This window comes from Salvelinus namaycush, unplaced genomic scaffold, assembly GCF_016432855.1.
Source record: "Salvelinus namaycush isolate Seneca unplaced genomic scaffold, SaNama_1.0 Scaffold177, whole genome shotgun sequence".
Taxonomy (NCBI): domain Eukaryota; kingdom Metazoa; phylum Chordata; class Actinopteri; order Salmoniformes; family Salmonidae; genus Salvelinus; species Salvelinus namaycush.
Window position 1 is genome coordinate 284,515 of NW_024058530.1, and position 19,475 is coordinate 303,989.

The 19,475-nt window shown below is 40.4% G+C and overlaps 1 protein-coding gene across 1 annotated transcript; it reads right to left on the bottom strand.

The window, feature by feature from the left end:
• Window positions 1-480: 480 nt before the first annotated feature.
• LOC120037605 (C-X-C motif chemokine 13-like) lies at window positions 481-4,317 on the bottom strand. Its single transcript, XM_038983603.1, has 4 exons — window positions 4,254-4,317; window positions 3,444-3,579; window positions 719-799; window positions 481-622 (listed from the first exon to the last, which is right to left on the bottom strand). The coding sequence occupies exons 1-4, from the start codon at window positions 4,315-4,317 to the stop codon at window positions 568-570; spliced, it is 336 nt and encodes a 111-aa protein (XP_038839531.1). The 3' UTR covers window positions 481-567.
• Window positions 4,318-19,475: the final 15,158 nt, after the last annotated feature.

Here is a 19,475-nt window from a genome sequence, read left to right on the forward strand (position 1 = left end):
CTTGGTATTGGAATCATATTTGAACAGAATCCATTGGCATCACTTTGGCATCACATTAGTATTACATTGGTATCACATTGGCCTCACATTGGTATTACATTGGCATCACATTGGTATCACATTGGCATCACATTGGCATCACATTGGTATTACATTGGTATTACATTGGTATCACATTGGTATCACATTGGTATTACATTGGTATTACATTGGTATTACATTGGTATCACATTGGTATCACATTGGTATTACATTGGTATTACATTGGTATTACATTGGTATTATGTTGGTATTACATTGGTATCACATTGGTATCACATTGGTATTACATTGGTATTACATTGGTATTACATTGGTATTACATTGGTATCACATTGGTATTACATTGGTATTACATTGGTATCACATTGGTATCACATTGGTATTACATTGGTATTACATTGGTATTACATTGGTATTACATTGGTATTATATTGGTATCACATTGGTATTACATTGGTATCACATTGGTATCACATTGGCATCACATTTCCATTTAGCTCCAACTTGATACATTCCTGTTCCAATTCACTCAATGGTGGTTGAGATGGGAAGTTCTGCACTTCTCTTCTTCTTGTTGGTTCTGTAGAAAGAGATGGTCTGTGTTAAAGTCAACAGAAGTGTGTGTGTGTGTGTGTGTGTGTGTGTGTGTGTGTGTGTGTGTGTGTGTGTTATTTACCTTTGTAACTTGGCAATGACTTTGTTGATCCATCGTGCATCTGGAGTCACACAGACGGCGGCTTTGTCCTTCTTGGTAACGCTGATGAATGAAGGGAGGGATATATATTACAGCGTCACCATGGTTACATATCATACACTGCAGAATAAAACCTATCAGAAAATGTCAATATGAACGTACACATATTTAGCAGATGTTATTACGGCTGTAGTGAAATGGTTGTGTTCCCAGCTCCAACAGTGCAGTAATATCTAACAATACACACACATCTGAGTCAAAGAATGGAATGAAGAAATCTATAAATATTAGGACGAGCAAAGTCTGAGTACTGTATATGTAAATGTATGTATAGATACAGTACCAGTCAAAAGTTTGGACACCTACTAATTTCAGGGTTTTTATTTATTTTTACTATTTTCTACATTGTAGAATAATAGTGAAGACATCAAAACTATGAAATAACACATATGGAATCATGTTGTAATCCAAGAAAGTGTTAAACAAATCAAAATATATTTTATTTTGAGATTGTTCAAAGTCGCCACCCTTTGCCTTGATGATAGCTTTACACACTCTTGGCATTCCTTCCACCTCATGGCTGGTTTTTGCTCTGACAGGCACTGACAACTCTAGGAACTTTATATAGACAGGTGTGAGATGTTCCAAATCATGTCTAATCAATTGAATTTACCACAGGCGGACTCCAATCAAGTTGTAGAAACATCTCAAGGATGATCAATGGAAACAGGATGCATCTAAACTCAATTTAGAGTCTCATAGCAAAGCGTCTGAATACTTATGTAAATAAGGTGTTTCTGTTTTTTATTTTTAATACATTTTCTAAAATGTCTAAAAACCTGTTTTCACTTTGTTATTATGGAGTATTGTGTGTAAATTGATGAGGACAATTTTTTATTTAATCCATTTTAGAAAAAGGCTGTAAACATAATAAAATGTGGAAAAAGTCAAGGGGTCTGAATACTTTCTGAATGCACTATATGTATATGTATACATGTGTGATTGAATGTATAGTCATTGTGGACAGTATGTGGATAGAATATCCCTGCCACATACTGAGTTTCGGGGGAATTGCTATAGACTACCACTGCAAATGCCCACATTTATTACAATGTCTTAGCCTTGGTTACGAATAGGAACATTGAACTCATCATCAGTGACTGATGATTGGTTTACATAGCATGCAGTAAAGCGACTATACAGACGAATTAATTTCCCCTCCACCACGACCTATCCCCCACGCGTCTTCCCCCTATGCGTTAGAAAACCACAGTTTAGCGCTTCGTTCAAGACCTCGCTGACTGACTCACATGCTCTATGTGTGGAGACAATGACAGCCACCATGGGTTTTAGGGCGGTTTCCAAGACACAGATGAAGCCTGGACAACAACAACAAAAAAGCATGGAGATTCCATTGGGCCAGTGGTTACCAACCAATCGATCGCGATCGACTTCAAGGCATTCCTAGTCGATCACCAAACATTTCTGTAGAAAAGTCGACGATAAAAGTTTTGCGACTCTTTAAAAAAAAAAAAATCGTGTTGCGCTGTTACCGGTAGGTGCACTTTATTCAGAAGTCTTGCGCACCGGGTAGGCAAAGTGTTCCCATTTTAAACAATTTAATTTGTCTGAAAAGACAAACTCCGCCTGACCGGCGGACAGGAAGATCTGTGAATAAATCTAGTGATCCTACTGCGCTGGCCAATCGGATAGCTCAGATCACTGTGCCTACGACTTCCACGACTCTTGCCACAGCAAAGTTTGATACCAGCCTATGTAAGATTTCATAACTTTTAAAACCATGACCAGAGAGAAATTATCAAAGAATACAGCTGCTGTTTTTATGAGTGAGTTCATGTTTAAGTTTTCATTCTGCTTTGTCACTGTTTTGATTCAACACTATTACAAAACATAAAACATGTTTCTCTCTACTTCCACTCACACTGTAATGAATGAGTAGCCAAGTGTATCGATAGCGCTGTTTTTATTATTATTGGCAGCTCGTCCTGTCTATTTTAATAGGGAGGGATATTTAACTGTCTCTGGTCATAGGAACAACATGAATTTGTGCATGAGGCAGATGCGGTGTGACTCGACATTAGCCACCAGGTGGAAGACGTTGTCCCCTCTCTCTGGTTAGTCTCACCGGAGGAAAGGAAGGAGAGAGCAGGACGGTGTGAGGTGGACCCTCTGCTGTTCTCTCCCTCCGCTGAGACTAATGCGGTGTTCAAAACTACTGGGAACTCTGAAATCTCAGACTTCAGTGTGTTCAAGACAACTGGAAACTGAAAAAAACGAGATCCGAATAGGAAAAATCGATTTGAACGGTCATCCGACTCTAAATTCCAAGTCAGTAACTGTGTATACTGCGATAATGTATTAGACATACTGCGATAATGTATTAGGTACAGCATACTGTGATAGTGTATTAGGCATAATGTGATACTGTATTAGACATACTGCGATAATGTATTTCGCATACTGTGATAATGTATTATACATACTGTGATCATGTATTAGACATACTACGATAATGTATTAGGTATAATGTGATAATGTTTTAGACATCCTGTGATAATGTATTAGGCATACTGCGATAATGTATTAGTCATGTTTAAAAATATATATATTTTAGAAATAGATGTTGGTTTGCTTGTTGACTGTGAAAGTGTTCTTGACTGTTGTTAGGTGGTGTTAGTTGACTCACATGATCTCTGTTTGACGACAGTGGGCACCTGGAGGTAGGATCTCTATCCTGTGGAACAGCCTGGGAGAGATGAAAGCAGAGGACGTCCGGATGCAGCGACACTTCTGACATGCAGCACAGCCGTTCATGGGGAATGCTGCTGGGATGAAGACCGTGAATATTACATACAATAACAATATAGTATTGTTCCAATTTGGGGTTAAAGGTTAAGGTTTAAGGGATAGAGGTAACACCTTTTTATCATCACTAAAAGTTGCACTTTGAAACATGTGAATGTTACAAAAACAAAACTGATTCTAGATCAGCACTCTTAGGGCTCTATTCAGTCTGTATCATCGCTGAAGTGTTACAGATCAAATCAAATCAAAGTTTATTTGTCTCGTGCACCGAATACAGCAGGTGTAGTAGACCTTACAGTGAAATGCTTACAGGCTCTAACCAATAGTGCAAAAAAGGTATTAGGTGAACAATAGGTAAGTAAAGAACTAAAAACAACAGTAAAAAGACAGTGACTGCGTGATAGCAATGTAACAGTAATATCTGATTGAGCCGACATGCAGCGTTTACCGTGAATGCAGTTTCCGCTAAGGAACATTACCTTTAAATTTCACTCACGCTGCAATGCAGAACTTCTGCCATACGGATTGAATACAGACCCTACTCTGAGACACTTAAAACTGCAATGGATTGATTGTGATAATTGGAATTAAATTGTTAAAAAAATAAATGATAATAGGTTTGGTTTGTTGATTGTTCAAGAGTCAAGTTGAACAGATTCATATATATATAGATAAAGATGTAATATCTCACCTTGAAGAGCCACGAACCAGCAGAGAGTCAGGGAGACCAACAGGTAGTGTGGCTTGAAAGGCATCTTGAGTCTGTGTTGGCTGTGGTTGGCTGGTGTCTACTGAAACTGAATGATGTTGTCTCTGGGTTTATATTGCTGCAAAAAAGGAAGTGTGGGGGAATCCCTCGTCTTCACGCAAAATGATGATCAGACTTGGAGTTTATAAAAATGTCTATATATATTCACTATTTTTAACTTTATCCTTAATTTATAGCCTTGTGATTCATTCTATTGAAATTAAACATGCCATATTGAGAATCTGTCTTGTTACAATTGTAAAGAGGATTTTAATGATAATATAATCAAATAGTACTTCAGCAATCTAGTCAAAACATGGTAAATGCTGAGTAGAACAAGTAGAAATTCAGTGGTTAAGATTGGATAGCGTTTAAAAACGGAATTTCTCGTAGACATACAGACAGGTCCATAATTATTGGCCTTGATAAAGATTAACAATAAAATGTATGAAATCAATAATACAAACACTGTTGTATGCAACAAAAAAAAGGGAAATTATATTTATTTTATACTAATACAATTTCTCAGTGAAAGTGATTTTGTTTCACAAGTTATATTTTTTTTCTCTCTCAAAAAGATAGGGGTTAAAATGGCACTGCTGTTTTCAATACCTCACATTGAGAGGATAATGGCCACTGAGCCTTTTTCCACAATGTTTTATAGGATCTTCTTTTATGCCTGCTACATTAGGTTATGAGAATGAAGAACACATCGGGAGGGATCTTAGACCTGCTACGTTAGGTTATGAGAATGAAGAACACATCAGGAGGGATCTTAGACCTGCTACGTTAGGTTATGAGAATGAAGAACACATCAGGAGGGATCTTAGACCTGCTACGTTAGGTTATGAGAATGAAGAACACATCGGGAGGGATCTTAGACCTGCTACGTTAGGTTATGAGAATGAAGAACACATCAGGAGGGATCTTAGAACTGCTACGTTAGGTTATGAGAATGAAGAACACATCAGGAGGGATCTTAGACCTGCTACGTTAGGTTATGAGAATGAAGAACACATCAGGAGGGATCTTAGACCTGCTACGTTAGGTTATGAGAATGAAGAACACATCAGGAGGGATCTTAGACCTGCTACGTTAGGTTATGAGAATGAAGAACACATCAGGAGGGATCTTAGACCTGCTACGTTAGGTTATGAGAATGAAGAACACATCGGGAGGGATCTTAGACCTGCTACGTTAGGTTATGAGAATGAAGAACACATCGGGAGGGATCTTAGACCTGCTACGTTAGGTTATGAGAATGAAGAACACATTGGGAGGGATCTTAGACCTGCTACGTTAGGTTATGAGAATGAAGAACACATCAGGAGGGATCTTAGACCTGCTACGTTAGGTTATGAGAATGAAGAACACATCAGGAGGGATCTTAGACCTGCTACGTTAGGTTATGAGAATGAAGAACACATCAGGAGGGATCTTAGACCTGCTACGTTAGGTTATGAGAATGAAGAACACATCAGGAGGGATCTTAGACCTGCTACGTTAGGTTATGAGAATGAAGAACACATCAGGAGGGATCTTAGACCTGCTACGTTAGGTTATGAGAATGAAGAACACACCGGGAGGGATCTCAGACCTGCTACGTTAGGTTATGAGAATGAAGAACACATCAGGAGGGATCTTAGACCTGCTACGTTAGGTTATGAGAATGAAGAACACACCGGGAGGGATCTCAGACCTGCTACGTTAGGTTATGAGAATGAAGAACACATCAGGAGGGATCTTAGACCTGCTACGTTAGGTTATGAGAATGAAGAACACATCAGGAGGGATCTTAGACCTGCTACGTTAGGTTATGAGAATGAAGAACACATCGGGAGGGATCTTAGACCTGCTACGTTAGGTTATGAGAATGAAGAACACATCGGGAGGGATCTTAGACCTGCTACGTTAGGTTATGAGAATGAAGAACACATCAGGAGGGATCTTAGACCTGCTACGTTAGGTTATGAGAATGAAGAACACATCAGGAGGGATCTTAGACCTGCTACGTTAGGTTATGAGAATGAAGAACACATCAGGAGGGATCTTAGACCTGCTACGTTAGGTTATGAGAATGAAGAACACATCGGGAGGGATCTTAGACCTGCTACGTTAGGTTATGAGAATGAAGAACACATCAGGAGGGATCTTAGAACTGCTACGTTAGGTTATGAGAATGAAGAACACATCAGGAGGGATCTTAGACCTGCTACGTTAGGTTATGAGAATGAAGAACACATCAGGAGGGATCTTAGACCTGCTACGTTAGGTTATGAGAATGAAGAACACATCAGGAGGGATCTTAGACCTGCTACGTTAGGTTATGAGAATGAAGAACACATCAGGAGGGATCTTAGACCTGCTACGTTAGGTTATGAGAATGAAGAACACATCGGGAGGGATCTTAGACCTGCTACGTTAGGTTATGAGAATGAAGAACACATCGGGAGGGATCTTAGACCTGCTACGTTAGGTTATGAGAATGAAGAACACATCGGGAGGGATCTTAGACCTGCTACGTTAGGTTATGAGAATGAAGAACACATCAGGAGGGATCTTAGACCTGCTACGTTAGGTTATGAGAATGAAGAACACATCAGGAGGGATCTTAGACCTGCTACGTTAGGTTATGAGAATGAAGAACACATCAGGAGGGATCTTAGACCTGCTACGTTAGGTTATGAGAATGAAGAACACATCAGGAGGGATCTTAGACCTGCTACGTTAGGTTATGAGAATGAAGAACACATCAGGAGGGATCTTAGACCTGCTACGTTAGGTTATGAGAATGAAGAACACACCGGGAGGGATCTCAGACCTGCTACGTTAGGTTATGAGAATGAAGAACACATCAGGAGGGATCTTAGACCTGCTACGTTAGGTTATGAGAATGAAGAACACACCGGGAGGGATCTCAGACCTGCTACGTTAGGTTATGAGAATGAAGAACACATCAGGAGGGATCTTAGACCTGCTACGTTAGGTTATGAGAATGAAGAACACATCAGGAGGGATCTTAGACCTGCTACGTTAGGTTATGAGAATGAAGAACACATCGGGAGGGATCTTAGACCTGCTACGTTAGGTTATGAGAATGAAGAACACATCGGGAGGGATCTTAGACCTGCTACGTTAGGTTATGAGAATGAAGAACACATCAGGAGGGATCTTAGACCTGCTACGTTAGGTTATGAGAATGAAGAACACATCGGGAGGGATCTTAGACCTGTTACGTTAGGTTATGAGAATGAAGAACACATCGGGAGGGATCTTAGACCTGCTACGTTAGGTTATGAGAATGAAGAACACATCAGGAGGGATCTTAGACCTGCTACGTTAGGTTATGAGAATGAAGAACACATCGGGAGGGATCTTAGACCTGCTACGTTAGGTTATGAGAATGAAGAACACATCGGGAGGGATCTTAGACCTGCTACGTTAGGTTATGAGAATGAAGAACACATCAGGAGGGATCTTAGACCTGCTACGTTAGGTTATGAGAATGAAGAACACATCGGGGGGGGGATCTTAGACCTGCTACGTTAGGTTATGAGAATGAAGAACACATCGGGAGGGATCTTAGACCTGCTACGTTAGGTTATGAGAATGAAGAACACATCAGGAGGGATCTTAGACCTGCTACGTTAGGTTATGAGAATGAAGAACACATCGGGGGGGATCTTAGACCTGCTACGTTAGGTTATGAGAATGAAGAACACATCGGGAGGGATCTTAGACCTGCTACGTTAGGTTATGAGAATGAAGAACACAACGGGAGGGATCTTAGACCTGCTACGTTAGGTTATGAGAATGAAGAACACATCGGGAGGGATCTTAGACCTGCTACGTTAGGTTATGAGAATGAAGAACACATCGGGAGGGATCTCAGACCTGCTACGTTAGGTTATGAGAATGAAGAACACATCGGGAGGGATCTTAGACCTGCTACGTTAGGTTATGAGAATGAAGAACAAATCGGGAGGGATCTCAGACCTGCTACGTTAGGTTATGAGAATGAAGAACACATCGGGAGGGATCTTAGACCTGCTACGTTAGGTTATGAGAATGAAGAACACATCAGGAGGGATCTTAGACCTGCTACGTTAGGTTATGAGAATGAAGAACACATCGGGAGGGATCTTAGACCTGCTACGTTAGGTTATGAGAATGAAGAACACATCAGGAGGGATCTTAGACCTGCTACGTTAGGTTATGAGAATGAAGAACACATCGGGAGGGATCTTAGACCTGCTACGTTAGGTTATGAGAATGAAGAACACATCGGGAGGGATCTCAGACCTGCTACGTTAGGTTATGAGAATGAAGAACACATCGGGAGGGATCTTAGACCTGCTACGTTAGGTTATGAGAATGAAGAACACATCGGGAGGGATCTTAGACCATTCCTCTATAACAGAGACTTTCCAGATCCTTGATATCGCTTGTCTTACTGGAAGATCCACTTGTGGCCAAGTTCCAGACTCCTGGAGAAGGCAACCAGGTTTTTGGCAAAAATGGCCTGGTACTTGGGCAAATTTGATGTCGTTGACCGTAACAAGGGCCCCAGGACAAAACAAAAATGATATGTTTGGTCTTCATTTAAGGTTAGGGTTAAGGTGGCTAGCTAGTTGACTATTGTGGCTAGTTAGTTGACTGCTGTGGCTAGCTAGTTGACTAGCTAGCTGACTGATGTGGCTAGCTAGCTGACTGCTGTGGCTAGCTAGTTGACTGCTGTGGCTAGCTAGTTGACTGTTGTGGCTAGCTAGTTGACTGTTGTGACTAGCTAGCTGATTGATGTGGCTAGCTAGCTGACTGCTGTGGCTAGCTAGTTGACTGCTGTGGCTAGCTAGCTGACTGCTGTGGCCGAAAAATAATTTGTTTTGAAAGTTGGATCAACTTATCCTTTGAGGCTTTAAAGGTGTTCTTACACTATGATTTTGAACATTCAAAGTATGTGGGAAACATCCCTGGCAGGCATTGTTGTCATCTTAGCTTGCTACATAACTTCTGAATGATAGGAAGCAGGAGCACCAATCAGCCTACACCACCGCACATACACCCATTGTTACTATGACAACTAGCCATGTCATCAAATGAATGCTGCCTGAACACAAACCCATCGGTACTATGACAACTAGCCATGTCATCAAATGAATGCTGTCTAAACACAAACCCATCGTTACTATAACAACTAGCCATGTCATCAAATGAATGCTGTCTGAACACACACCCATTGTTACTATGACAACTAGCCATGTCATCAAATAAATGCTGTCTGAACACAAACCCATCGTTACTATGACAACTAGCCATGTCATCAAATGAATGCTGTCTGAACACAAACCCATCGTTACTATGACAACTAGCCATGTCATCAAATGAATGCTGTCTGAACACAAACCCATCGTTACTATGACAACGAGCCATGTCATCAAATGATGCTGTCTGAACACAAACCCATCGTTACTATGACAACTAGCCATGTCATCAAATGAATGCTGTCTGAACACGAACCCATCGTTACTATGACAACTAGCCATGTCAACAAATGAATGCTGTCTGAACACAAACCATTGTTACTATGCCAACTAGCCATGACATCAAATGAATGCTGTCTAAACACGAACCCATCGTTACTATGACAACTAGCCATGTCAACAAATTAATGCTGTCTGAACACGAACCCATCGTTACTATGACAACTAGCCATGTCAACAAATTAATGCTGTCTGAACACGAACCCATCGTTACTATGACAACTAGCCATGTCAACAAATTAATGCTGTCTGAACACATACAAATCCGATTGGGTCACTTGTAACTTGCTGTTTGGACAGTGAGAAATTCCAAAACGGATTTGAAAAACATAACTGATTTGAGCATTAAGGCCTGCAGTGTGAGCAAGGTTTTAGTGCATTCAACTAGGCCTAAATTTAGCAGGGAGAACAACGACTTCCAGTAGTCCATTTTCAAAAAAGCAGAATTAGTGGCAGGAAGAAAAAAACACTGAATTAATTAGTCTCCTTGGAATTCCCATTCATCAAAAATAGCAAGATGTTTCAAATTTCGTAAGACTTGTTTGTGGTACGCATGTATCTCTTCTTATTATCATCTAATAACAATCCTTTTTTATTTTAATTTAAATTTAACCTTTATTTAACCAGGTAGACCAGTTGAGAACAAGTTCTCATTTACAACTGCGACCTGGCCAAGATAAAGCAAAGCAGTTCGACAAAAACAACAACACAGAGTTACACAATAAACAAACATACAGTCAATAACACAATAGTACAGTCATGGGTAGAATACAATGGGTAGAATAACATGGGTAGAATAACATGGGTAGAATAACATGGGTAGAATAACATGGGTAGAATAACATGGGTAGAATAACATATGTCTTATAATAAAGGCTATTATGGTCAGATAAAATAGGATTAGATGAAGGCTAATCCAAGTTTATAACAAAGTAATAATGTAATATTAGCTGTGTTAGTATTACTATATTACCATACTTTAATAGTCCAGACTGACAGTGAGTCTAGTAGATAGGAGGCCTATTATATCAGTACCATCATTATAATACAGGGTTTTATGGCTTTGCAGAACCAAAAAACTCCAAATCGACCAAAGGAGGAAGAAAGCACAGCATTTCACTTTCTGGATTTCACTTTCCCCTCTGAACCAGAATAGAAAGTTAGGCAATATAATGAAACTGAACACCGTGTGTAGACAACATGCAGCCAGCCCATGTCTGTGTCACCTTCTATGATCTGAGTATGATGAGCATGGTGGGTCAGTGGAAACCTGGGGTGTTTTCACTACCACTCAAACCCACACGGAAACCAGCAGAAGCAAACAGAAGGAAAAGGGGAGGGGACCAACCTGAATTTGTCCAAAAGAAACTTGAATTTTTATTGAAAAGCATGTTTTTGTTCCAAGTTAATGGTTTCCGTTACAAACTGTTTGCTACGGTTTTGTTCTGAATGAATAGACCTCTGGGTGTTAAGACCAGTGTCTCCCAATCCTGGTTCTGGAGACCCAAAGGGGAGCACTCACAAGCCTGATTCAAATCAAAGGTTTCATGATGACTTGATTAGTTGAATCAAGTCTGAGTGCTCGTGCAAACAGCACTAACTGTTATAAAGACATTATAACACTGTTATATAGACATTATAACACTGTTATATAGACATTATAACACTGTTATATAGACATTATAACACTGTTATATAGACATTATAACACTGTTATATAGACATTATAACACTGTTATATAGAGACTATAACACTGTTATATAGACATCATAACACTGTTATATAGACATTATAACACTGTTATATAGACATTATAACACTGTTATATAGACATTATAACACTGTTATATAGACATTATAACACTGTTATATAGACATTATAACACTGTTATATAGCCATTATAACACTGTTATATAGACATTATAACACTGTTATATAGACATTATAACACTGTTATATAGACATTATAACACTAACTGTGAGAATCACACTGTTTCATTCAGTGGAAACTATTGCAGCTCCTACTGTAACTATCAGGCATGTTGGTCCCAGTAGTTTCCATTGGAAATGATGAGTGTGAACCTAACCTCATCTGTTTCATACGGTTGGCTGCTGCCGGCTCCCACACTAAAGGACTGTTAGCAGACGCTCTTATCCAGAGAGACTTACAGTTTAGTGTGTTCAGCTGAAGATAGCTCGGTGGGACAAGTTAGACATACCAGAACCAACAAGTTCACCGCACTTTGACATTTATATGTTGGCGTGCTTCTGCCTGGTTTGTTAGGCCTATATAGTTACAGCTTAGTCATTTAGCAGACATTTTTATCCAGAGGGACTTACAGGAGCAGATTAGGGTGAAGTGCTTTGTTCAATGGCATATCGAAAGATTTTTCACCTAGTATGCTCGGGGATTCGAACCAGAGACCTTTAACACTCACTGGCCCAACACTCTTAACCACTAGGCCGCCCATAGTGACAAGAGGAAGTTCAGAGTAGAAATGATGTGTGTGTTGAATGGCTGCAGACCAGAGGCAGCAGGCCTTTTCAGTTCACCTACTAATATCACTATCCTGGGCACTGTCTCTGTTTGATGAGTTGAGCAAAACATTTTTTTTTTTTGTGACCATCAGTATGACTTTGAAACCAAACTGAAGTGCATTTTGTGGTGTGGTATTAGTGATGGTGAGGCTGATCTGTGGTGTCAATTCCCGGTTCAAGAGGCGACCGGGTGCAAGATGGCCCCCGCGAGCAAGATGAAACATCATTGCACTAGCAAACACTTGAGTGGAGAGAGAAGAACTGTGGTAAATCGAGCAGAGGATGGTGCCGTGAGCAGCAGGCCAGCGTGGTGCGCGCAAATTAAACTTGAGAGATTTTGAGTGTCACTTTTAGCGATTGTTCGTATTTTGTGGTAGCCAGGCTCAGCAAGAGAAGATTCTGAAAAGGGAAAAGCTTAATGGATTAAAGAATTAAAAGCCATGTCCCTGTTGTTTGTCCTAGGTTGAGGGGAGTCATCACTGGTGTCCCTATATCTATGTCCACAGATGATATTAAAGAAAATGTAACGGGAGGGCAGAGTGACTGAGACCAAAAAGGTTGATCAGTAGGAAAGAGGGTTGAAGAAGCCAAAGCCTATCAGTGCTGCTGAGGTTTAAGAAAGTCTTGCCAGGAAATGTACAAGTAAAATTACTTAGTTTCAACGTTAGAGAATTTGTCCCATATGGACTGCTGTGTTTTTAAATGGCAAAGAACGGGACATGTAGCTGCTCAGTGTAAAGGAAATGAAAAGATGGTGTGGAAGGGAACATGATTATGGGGAATGCGGAAGCAATGTGAAGGACAAGTGCTGTAATTGTGTGTGTGTGATGCATCTGATGTATCATATCAGATTGGTGGAATTGCAGTGTGGACTGATGGAGCTTCCATGGCTGCTCCTGTAGTAAGAGGACCTACTGTCAGACTGATGGAGCTTCCATGGCTGCTCCTGTAGTAAGTGGACCTACTGTCAGACTGATGGAGCCTCCATGGCTGCTCCTGTAGTAAGAGGACCTGCTGTCAGACTGATGGAGCTTCCATGGCTGCTCCTGTAGTAAGTGGACCTGCTGTCAGACTGATGGAGCTTCCATGGCTGCTCCTGTAGTAAGTGGACCTGCTGTCAGACTGATGGAGCTTCCATGGCTGCTCCTGTAGTAAGTGGACCTGCTGTCAGACTGATGGAGCTTCCATGGCTGCTCCTGTAGTAAGTGGACCTACTGTCAGACTGATGGAGATTCCATGTCTGCTCCTGTAGTAAGTGAACCTACTGTCAGACTGATGGAGCTTCCATGGCTGCTCCTGTTGGGCTGGTGTTTCTTTTTTTCCTCGTTTTCTCCCCTTTTTCTTGGTGTCCAATTGGTTTTTACAGTCTTGTCTCATCGCTGCAACTCCCATACGGAGTCGGGAGAGGTGAAGGTCGAGAGCCGTGCGTCCTCAAAAACAAAAACAAACCAAGCCGTACTTGCTTCTTGACACAATGCCCACTTAACCCGGAAGCCAGGAAACACCGTACACCTGGCGACCGTGTGAGCGTGCACTGTGCCCGCCACAGGAGTCACTAGTGCCAGAGAGAAGCAAATGTAACCACAGGACATGTGACAGAGTTGATGGACACCCTATGTTCATCGATGGATGGAACGTTCCACAGAATGGAATATAATCACGTGCTATCAGAAACCGCTGCACTTGACCCCAGGTTTAAGAAGTTAGCCTTCAGTGATGCCAGAGCGATTGATGAGACTCTTCAAAGAATAACCTCAGCATCAGGGAGGGACAGCCCCAGTAGTCAGCTGGCTCAGGCACCAGGGCAACAGGAAGAAGAGGGAGGGACAGCCCCAGTAGTCAGCTGGCTCAGGCACCAGGGCAACAGGAAGAAGAGGGAGGGACAGCCCCAGTAGTCAGCTGGCTCAGGCACCAGGGCAACAGGAAGAAGAGGGATCAGATGGAGCAGAAGCACCAGCAGTAGTGCCACAAACGTCTGCTGTTTGGATGCTGTTTGACGAGAGAGCAACTGGGGATGCAGCACGAAGGAATCCCTCAGCAGATGCCATAATGGAGGTCCGATCCTATTTGGAGGAGCCCCTCCAACGATCTGCAGATCCTCTGAGCTGGTGGAAGAACAAGGCCTCTGTCTACCCACGGCTTACTAAAGTCATGACAGGGAGACTCTGCATAGTGGCCACATCCCTTCCCTCTGACAGGGTCTTCTGGAAAACAGGACAAATAATTACTGAGAGAAGAAACCGCATCAGCCCGTCGAAAGTGAGGCAGCTTGCATTTCTGAATGCAAATCTCTCATAAAAGCTAAATATGGTGATGTGTGCTGCTGGTTATAACATGGTAATAAAGAAGAGAGAGAAGAGAGGGACCAGTTTAATGTTGTTAGTGGGATGCTGGTTATAACATGGTAATAAAGAAGAGAGAAAAGAGGGACCAGTTTAATGTTGTTAGTGGGATGCTGGTTATAACATGGCAATAACGAAGAGAGAGAAAAGAGGGACCAGTTTAATGTTTTAAGTGGGATGCTGGTTATAACATGGTAATAAAGAAGAGAGAGAAAAGAGGGACCAGTTTAATGTTTTAAGTGGGATGCTGGTTATAACATGGTAATAAAGAAGAGAGAGAAAAGAGGGACCAGTTTAATGTTTTAGTGGGATGCTGGTTATAACATGGTAATAAAGGAGAGAGAGAAATGAGGGACCAGTTTAATGTTTTAAGTGGGATGCTGGTTATAACATGGTAATAAAGACGAGAGAGAAAAGAGGGACCAGTTTAATGTTTTAAGTGGGATGCTGCAGTTTTGCACATTGTTATTTATTTTTCTTTGATATGGTGCAATATTCTATTATTATGTTGTTCAGATTGTATTCGTTTTGAATTGTTACATTTATATGCACTTTGTTTATTTACATTAAAAGTTATACTTTAAATGCAAATGTTTAATAGCATGGGTGTGGTAGAATGCATTTTTAAATACATTGTGGTTAAGGTAGAGTATGATTTCATTTAATAATTGAATTAGAATTGTTTTCACACCAATCATAGTCAAACTATCGCAAACGGTTTGACTTGGAAAAAATACAAAACATATTTTTATTAAAGAGCAGTTTGGGAGCCAAAAAGAGCCGGACTGCCCACAAAAACAGCCACCTAAATCATATGTCTGACTTTCTGATTTGTAAATTTACTGCAGTTCCCAACATTGACCAGCAGGTGGCAATGATACTCTCTTCTCAGACAGTAAATGACCACCAGTCAGCTACATTTATTTTGTTATGAGGGGATGGAAAAGCATTGATACTATTTGTCATGGAAGCAATTTCACTCATTTACTCATGTGAATGTGTCCAAAGAGATAAGAGAAGCTAATATTGATAGGCACTGTTAAATCTTTACATCTCAGGATAATATGACTATAATTAAAGAACATCACTACCATCTGCTGGCTGGATCGGTCTTCTGATTTGAACCCTATACCACACTGCTAACCTTATGCCTAACCTTAAACCTAAATTAAGATCAGAAATGTACTTTTTTGTTTTCATGACATGTTACGATAGGCCTATAGACAATTTAGACTTTGTGACTGGGTTTTCTAATAACCAGAGAGGCTGGGGGGAGGAGTTTACTCCAAGTGCCTGTGTAAATGTGAAAGTGAAAGTTGTGTCTCAGTATAGGCCTGAGGTGTAGATTGTTCTGTAAAACGTGTAGATATGCACATATAGTGACTATTAGAGTGGTTATGGATTTAAATCAACTATTTTGAATGTGAAGTGGAGGACGTGAAGACCAGTAAAGGTAAGAGGAGATCTCAGTATATTTCACTTTCCAAACTAGACACAACAGTCCTGTTTTAAAACAATGAGGACTGGAGAAAGAGGAAGTGATGTTTGTATCTGTGTGATTGAGCAAAAGAGAGAATTTGATGAATGGTAATGATGTAAATATGAATGTTTTCTCTTTTTATTGCAGTTAAAATGGCAGAGTCCAGACTTCATAGTAAGTCACCATGCTATAATTAATGATGAACTTTTCTTTCATGTATCTGAGAGAACAGAACTAAACCAACTATTGAAAATGAAATGTGTTTGTGGTTTTATTTGTCTTTATGTGTAAATGTGTGTCTGGATGAAATGTGTTTGTAACATGAGTGGCAGGTGGACTAGTGGTTAGAGCGTTGGGTCAGTAACCGAAAGGTTGCTAAATCGAATCTCTGAGCTGACAAGGTAAAAATCTGTTGTTCTGCCCCTGAACAAGGCAGTAAACTCATTGTTCCTAGGCTGTCATTGTAAATAAGAATTTGTTCTGAACTGACTTGCCAGAATAAATAATATGTTTATCCAAAGTAATTAGGATTAAGTGTCTTGCTCAAGGGCATATAAACAAATTTTTTCCTAGTTGCCTCAGGGATTCAAACCAGCAACGTTTGTGATGCTCTTAAGTTCTAGGCTACCTGCCATACATGTCTGACTAATGGGAAAATACAGAGCCTTTAATTTATTCTAATTTTATAATTTATTTTAGATATGCCTGTATCTGTACTTGATTGTATATATTGAGGGTATTATCATGTGGGTGTTGGGGTTAGGGCATGGGGGTAACAGGGCTGGGGTGTGTGGGTCATTGAGTTTAGGTGTCTGGGTAAGTGGACTGAGGTATATAGATATTGAAGTTGAGGAATAGGGATAAATATCTGTTCATGTTATTATAGACAGAGCACTCTGTCACAATTGTGACCAAGAATAAAACATACTTTTAAATAAATAAATAATACAAATGGATGAGATGTTAGGCTTACTAGTGACATAAGATTAGCATAGTGGCATGTCTGGGAAAGATGTGGGAACAAATGGGATAATATCATTCTAGATTGTAGCATCACATTCTTCTATGACATATATACTTTCCTTCAAATGAATCTGCCTGTCTGGGATTGTGGGGGTTGTATTTTAGAATTGACATGGTCCTGGTTGTTGTATGTCTATTGTAGTTTTTAATTAATCTGTGTTTATAAATGTACTGAGAGGATTTGTGTTCCTGACACAGATGATGTCATTAAACATGAAATGTTCTCTCTTTCTGAACAGATCAGTTTAAACTCACCTCAGAAGACTATGTGTGGGCTGATTTTGGTGAAGAGGTCACCCTCCCCTGTCACCTCTCACCTGACACCAGTGCTGTTGCCACGACGATCAGGTGGTTTAAAGAGACAGAGTGTATTTACCTGTATAAGAATGGCCAGGTGACAGAGACTAGTGGCTATGAGGGCAGAGTGAGTCTGATCACCCAGGAGCTGGAGAGAGGCAACGTGTCTCTGAGGCTGAGAGACTTCAGGAGGTCAGATAGAGGAGTCTACATATGTCAGGTCATCCATGGAGAACAGAAGGAGGAGGCTGCAGTGGGTTTAAGGGTCAGAGGAGGTAAGTGTTCTAGAAGTCCAGTAATGTTTCTAAACACCGAAACAACAACAATAACAACCAGTCTCTTTCCCTGTACAGAACACTTGTACTTTCTCATGTAGGTAGGAGTTCATAGTAGGAGTTACAGATGAATAGACTAGATTCATTCTGAATATCAACTAGTTACAATGCATATTACCATCACTCTGAGCTCTGAGCTGGTCCTAAAGCATTAGAACCATTCCAACATTACTGTCACGTCCCTTGATTGTCATTAGTAATGAATGTGATGAACACTCACACCCCTCTGATGTATATCACATCACTATGGTATTTGAGAGGATAATGTGACAGATGGTGATTTGAAGGTAATGATAATAACTAATACATCTGTTTTACATGATCATTATTCATGACTCTCCATCTTGGATAATGGATGAACAGTGCGGGGTGAGTAATTACTTATTTGTCTGTTTTGTTTATTGACAACCAATAACACAAGACAAAGAACAGACCAGAGTGTTAATCTGATACTATAAAAACTACAGGCCTTGTGAACAGCAGTGTGTCTTCTTCAAGGCTACAAATTAAATCAGTTTCTTTACATTTATCAATACTCTCCCCAAATGTACTCAAGGTAGGTTGGATTATGATGTATAGATGTTCTTCAAATTATCCAGAATTTTCATATCATAGATCTCCCACAATATATCTGCCATAGAGGTCAATATTTCACATAGTCCTCCAACAATATACAGTTGAAGTCAGAAGTTAACATACACTTATGTTGGAGTCATTAAAACTTGTTTGTCAACCACTCCACAAATGTTTTGTTAACAAACTATATTTTTGGCAAGTCAGTTAGGACATCTACTTTGTGCATGATTCAAGTAATGTTTCCAACAATTGTTTACAGACAGATTATTTCACTTGTAATTCACTGTATCACAATTCCAGTGGGTCAGAAGTTAACATACACTAAGTTGACTGTGCCTTTAAATAGCTTGGAAAATTCAAGAAACCGATGTCATGGCTTTAGAAGCTTCTGATAGGCTAATTGACATCATTTGAGTCAATTGGAGGTGTACCTGTGGATGGATTTCAAGGCCTACTGTCAAACTCAGTGCCTCTTTGCTTGACATCATGGGAAAATGAAAAGAAATCAGCCAAGACCTCAGAGAAAAAATTGTAGACCTCCACAAGTCTGGTTCATCCTTGGGAGCAATTTCCAAACTCCTGAAGGTACCACGTTCATCTGTACAAACAATAGTACGCAAGTATAAACAAAATACTGTATATACAATGGGACCACGCAGCCGTCATACCGCTCAGGATGGAGACGCTTTCTGTCTCCTAGAGATGAACGTACTTTGGTGTGAAAAGTCCAAATCAATCTCAGAACAACAACAAAGGACCTTGTGAAGATGCTGGAGGAAAGAGGTACAAAAGTATCTATATCCACAGTAAAACGAGTCCTATATCGACATAACCTGAAAGGCCACTTAGCAAGGAAGAAGCCAGTGCTCCAAAACCGCCATTGAAAACCAGACTACGGTTTGCAACTGCACATGGGGACAAAGATCGTACTTTTTGGAGAAATATCCTCTGGTCTGATGAAACAAAAATAGAACTGTTTAGCCTTGATGACCATCGTTATGTTTGGAGGAAAAAGGGGGAGGCTTGCAAGCC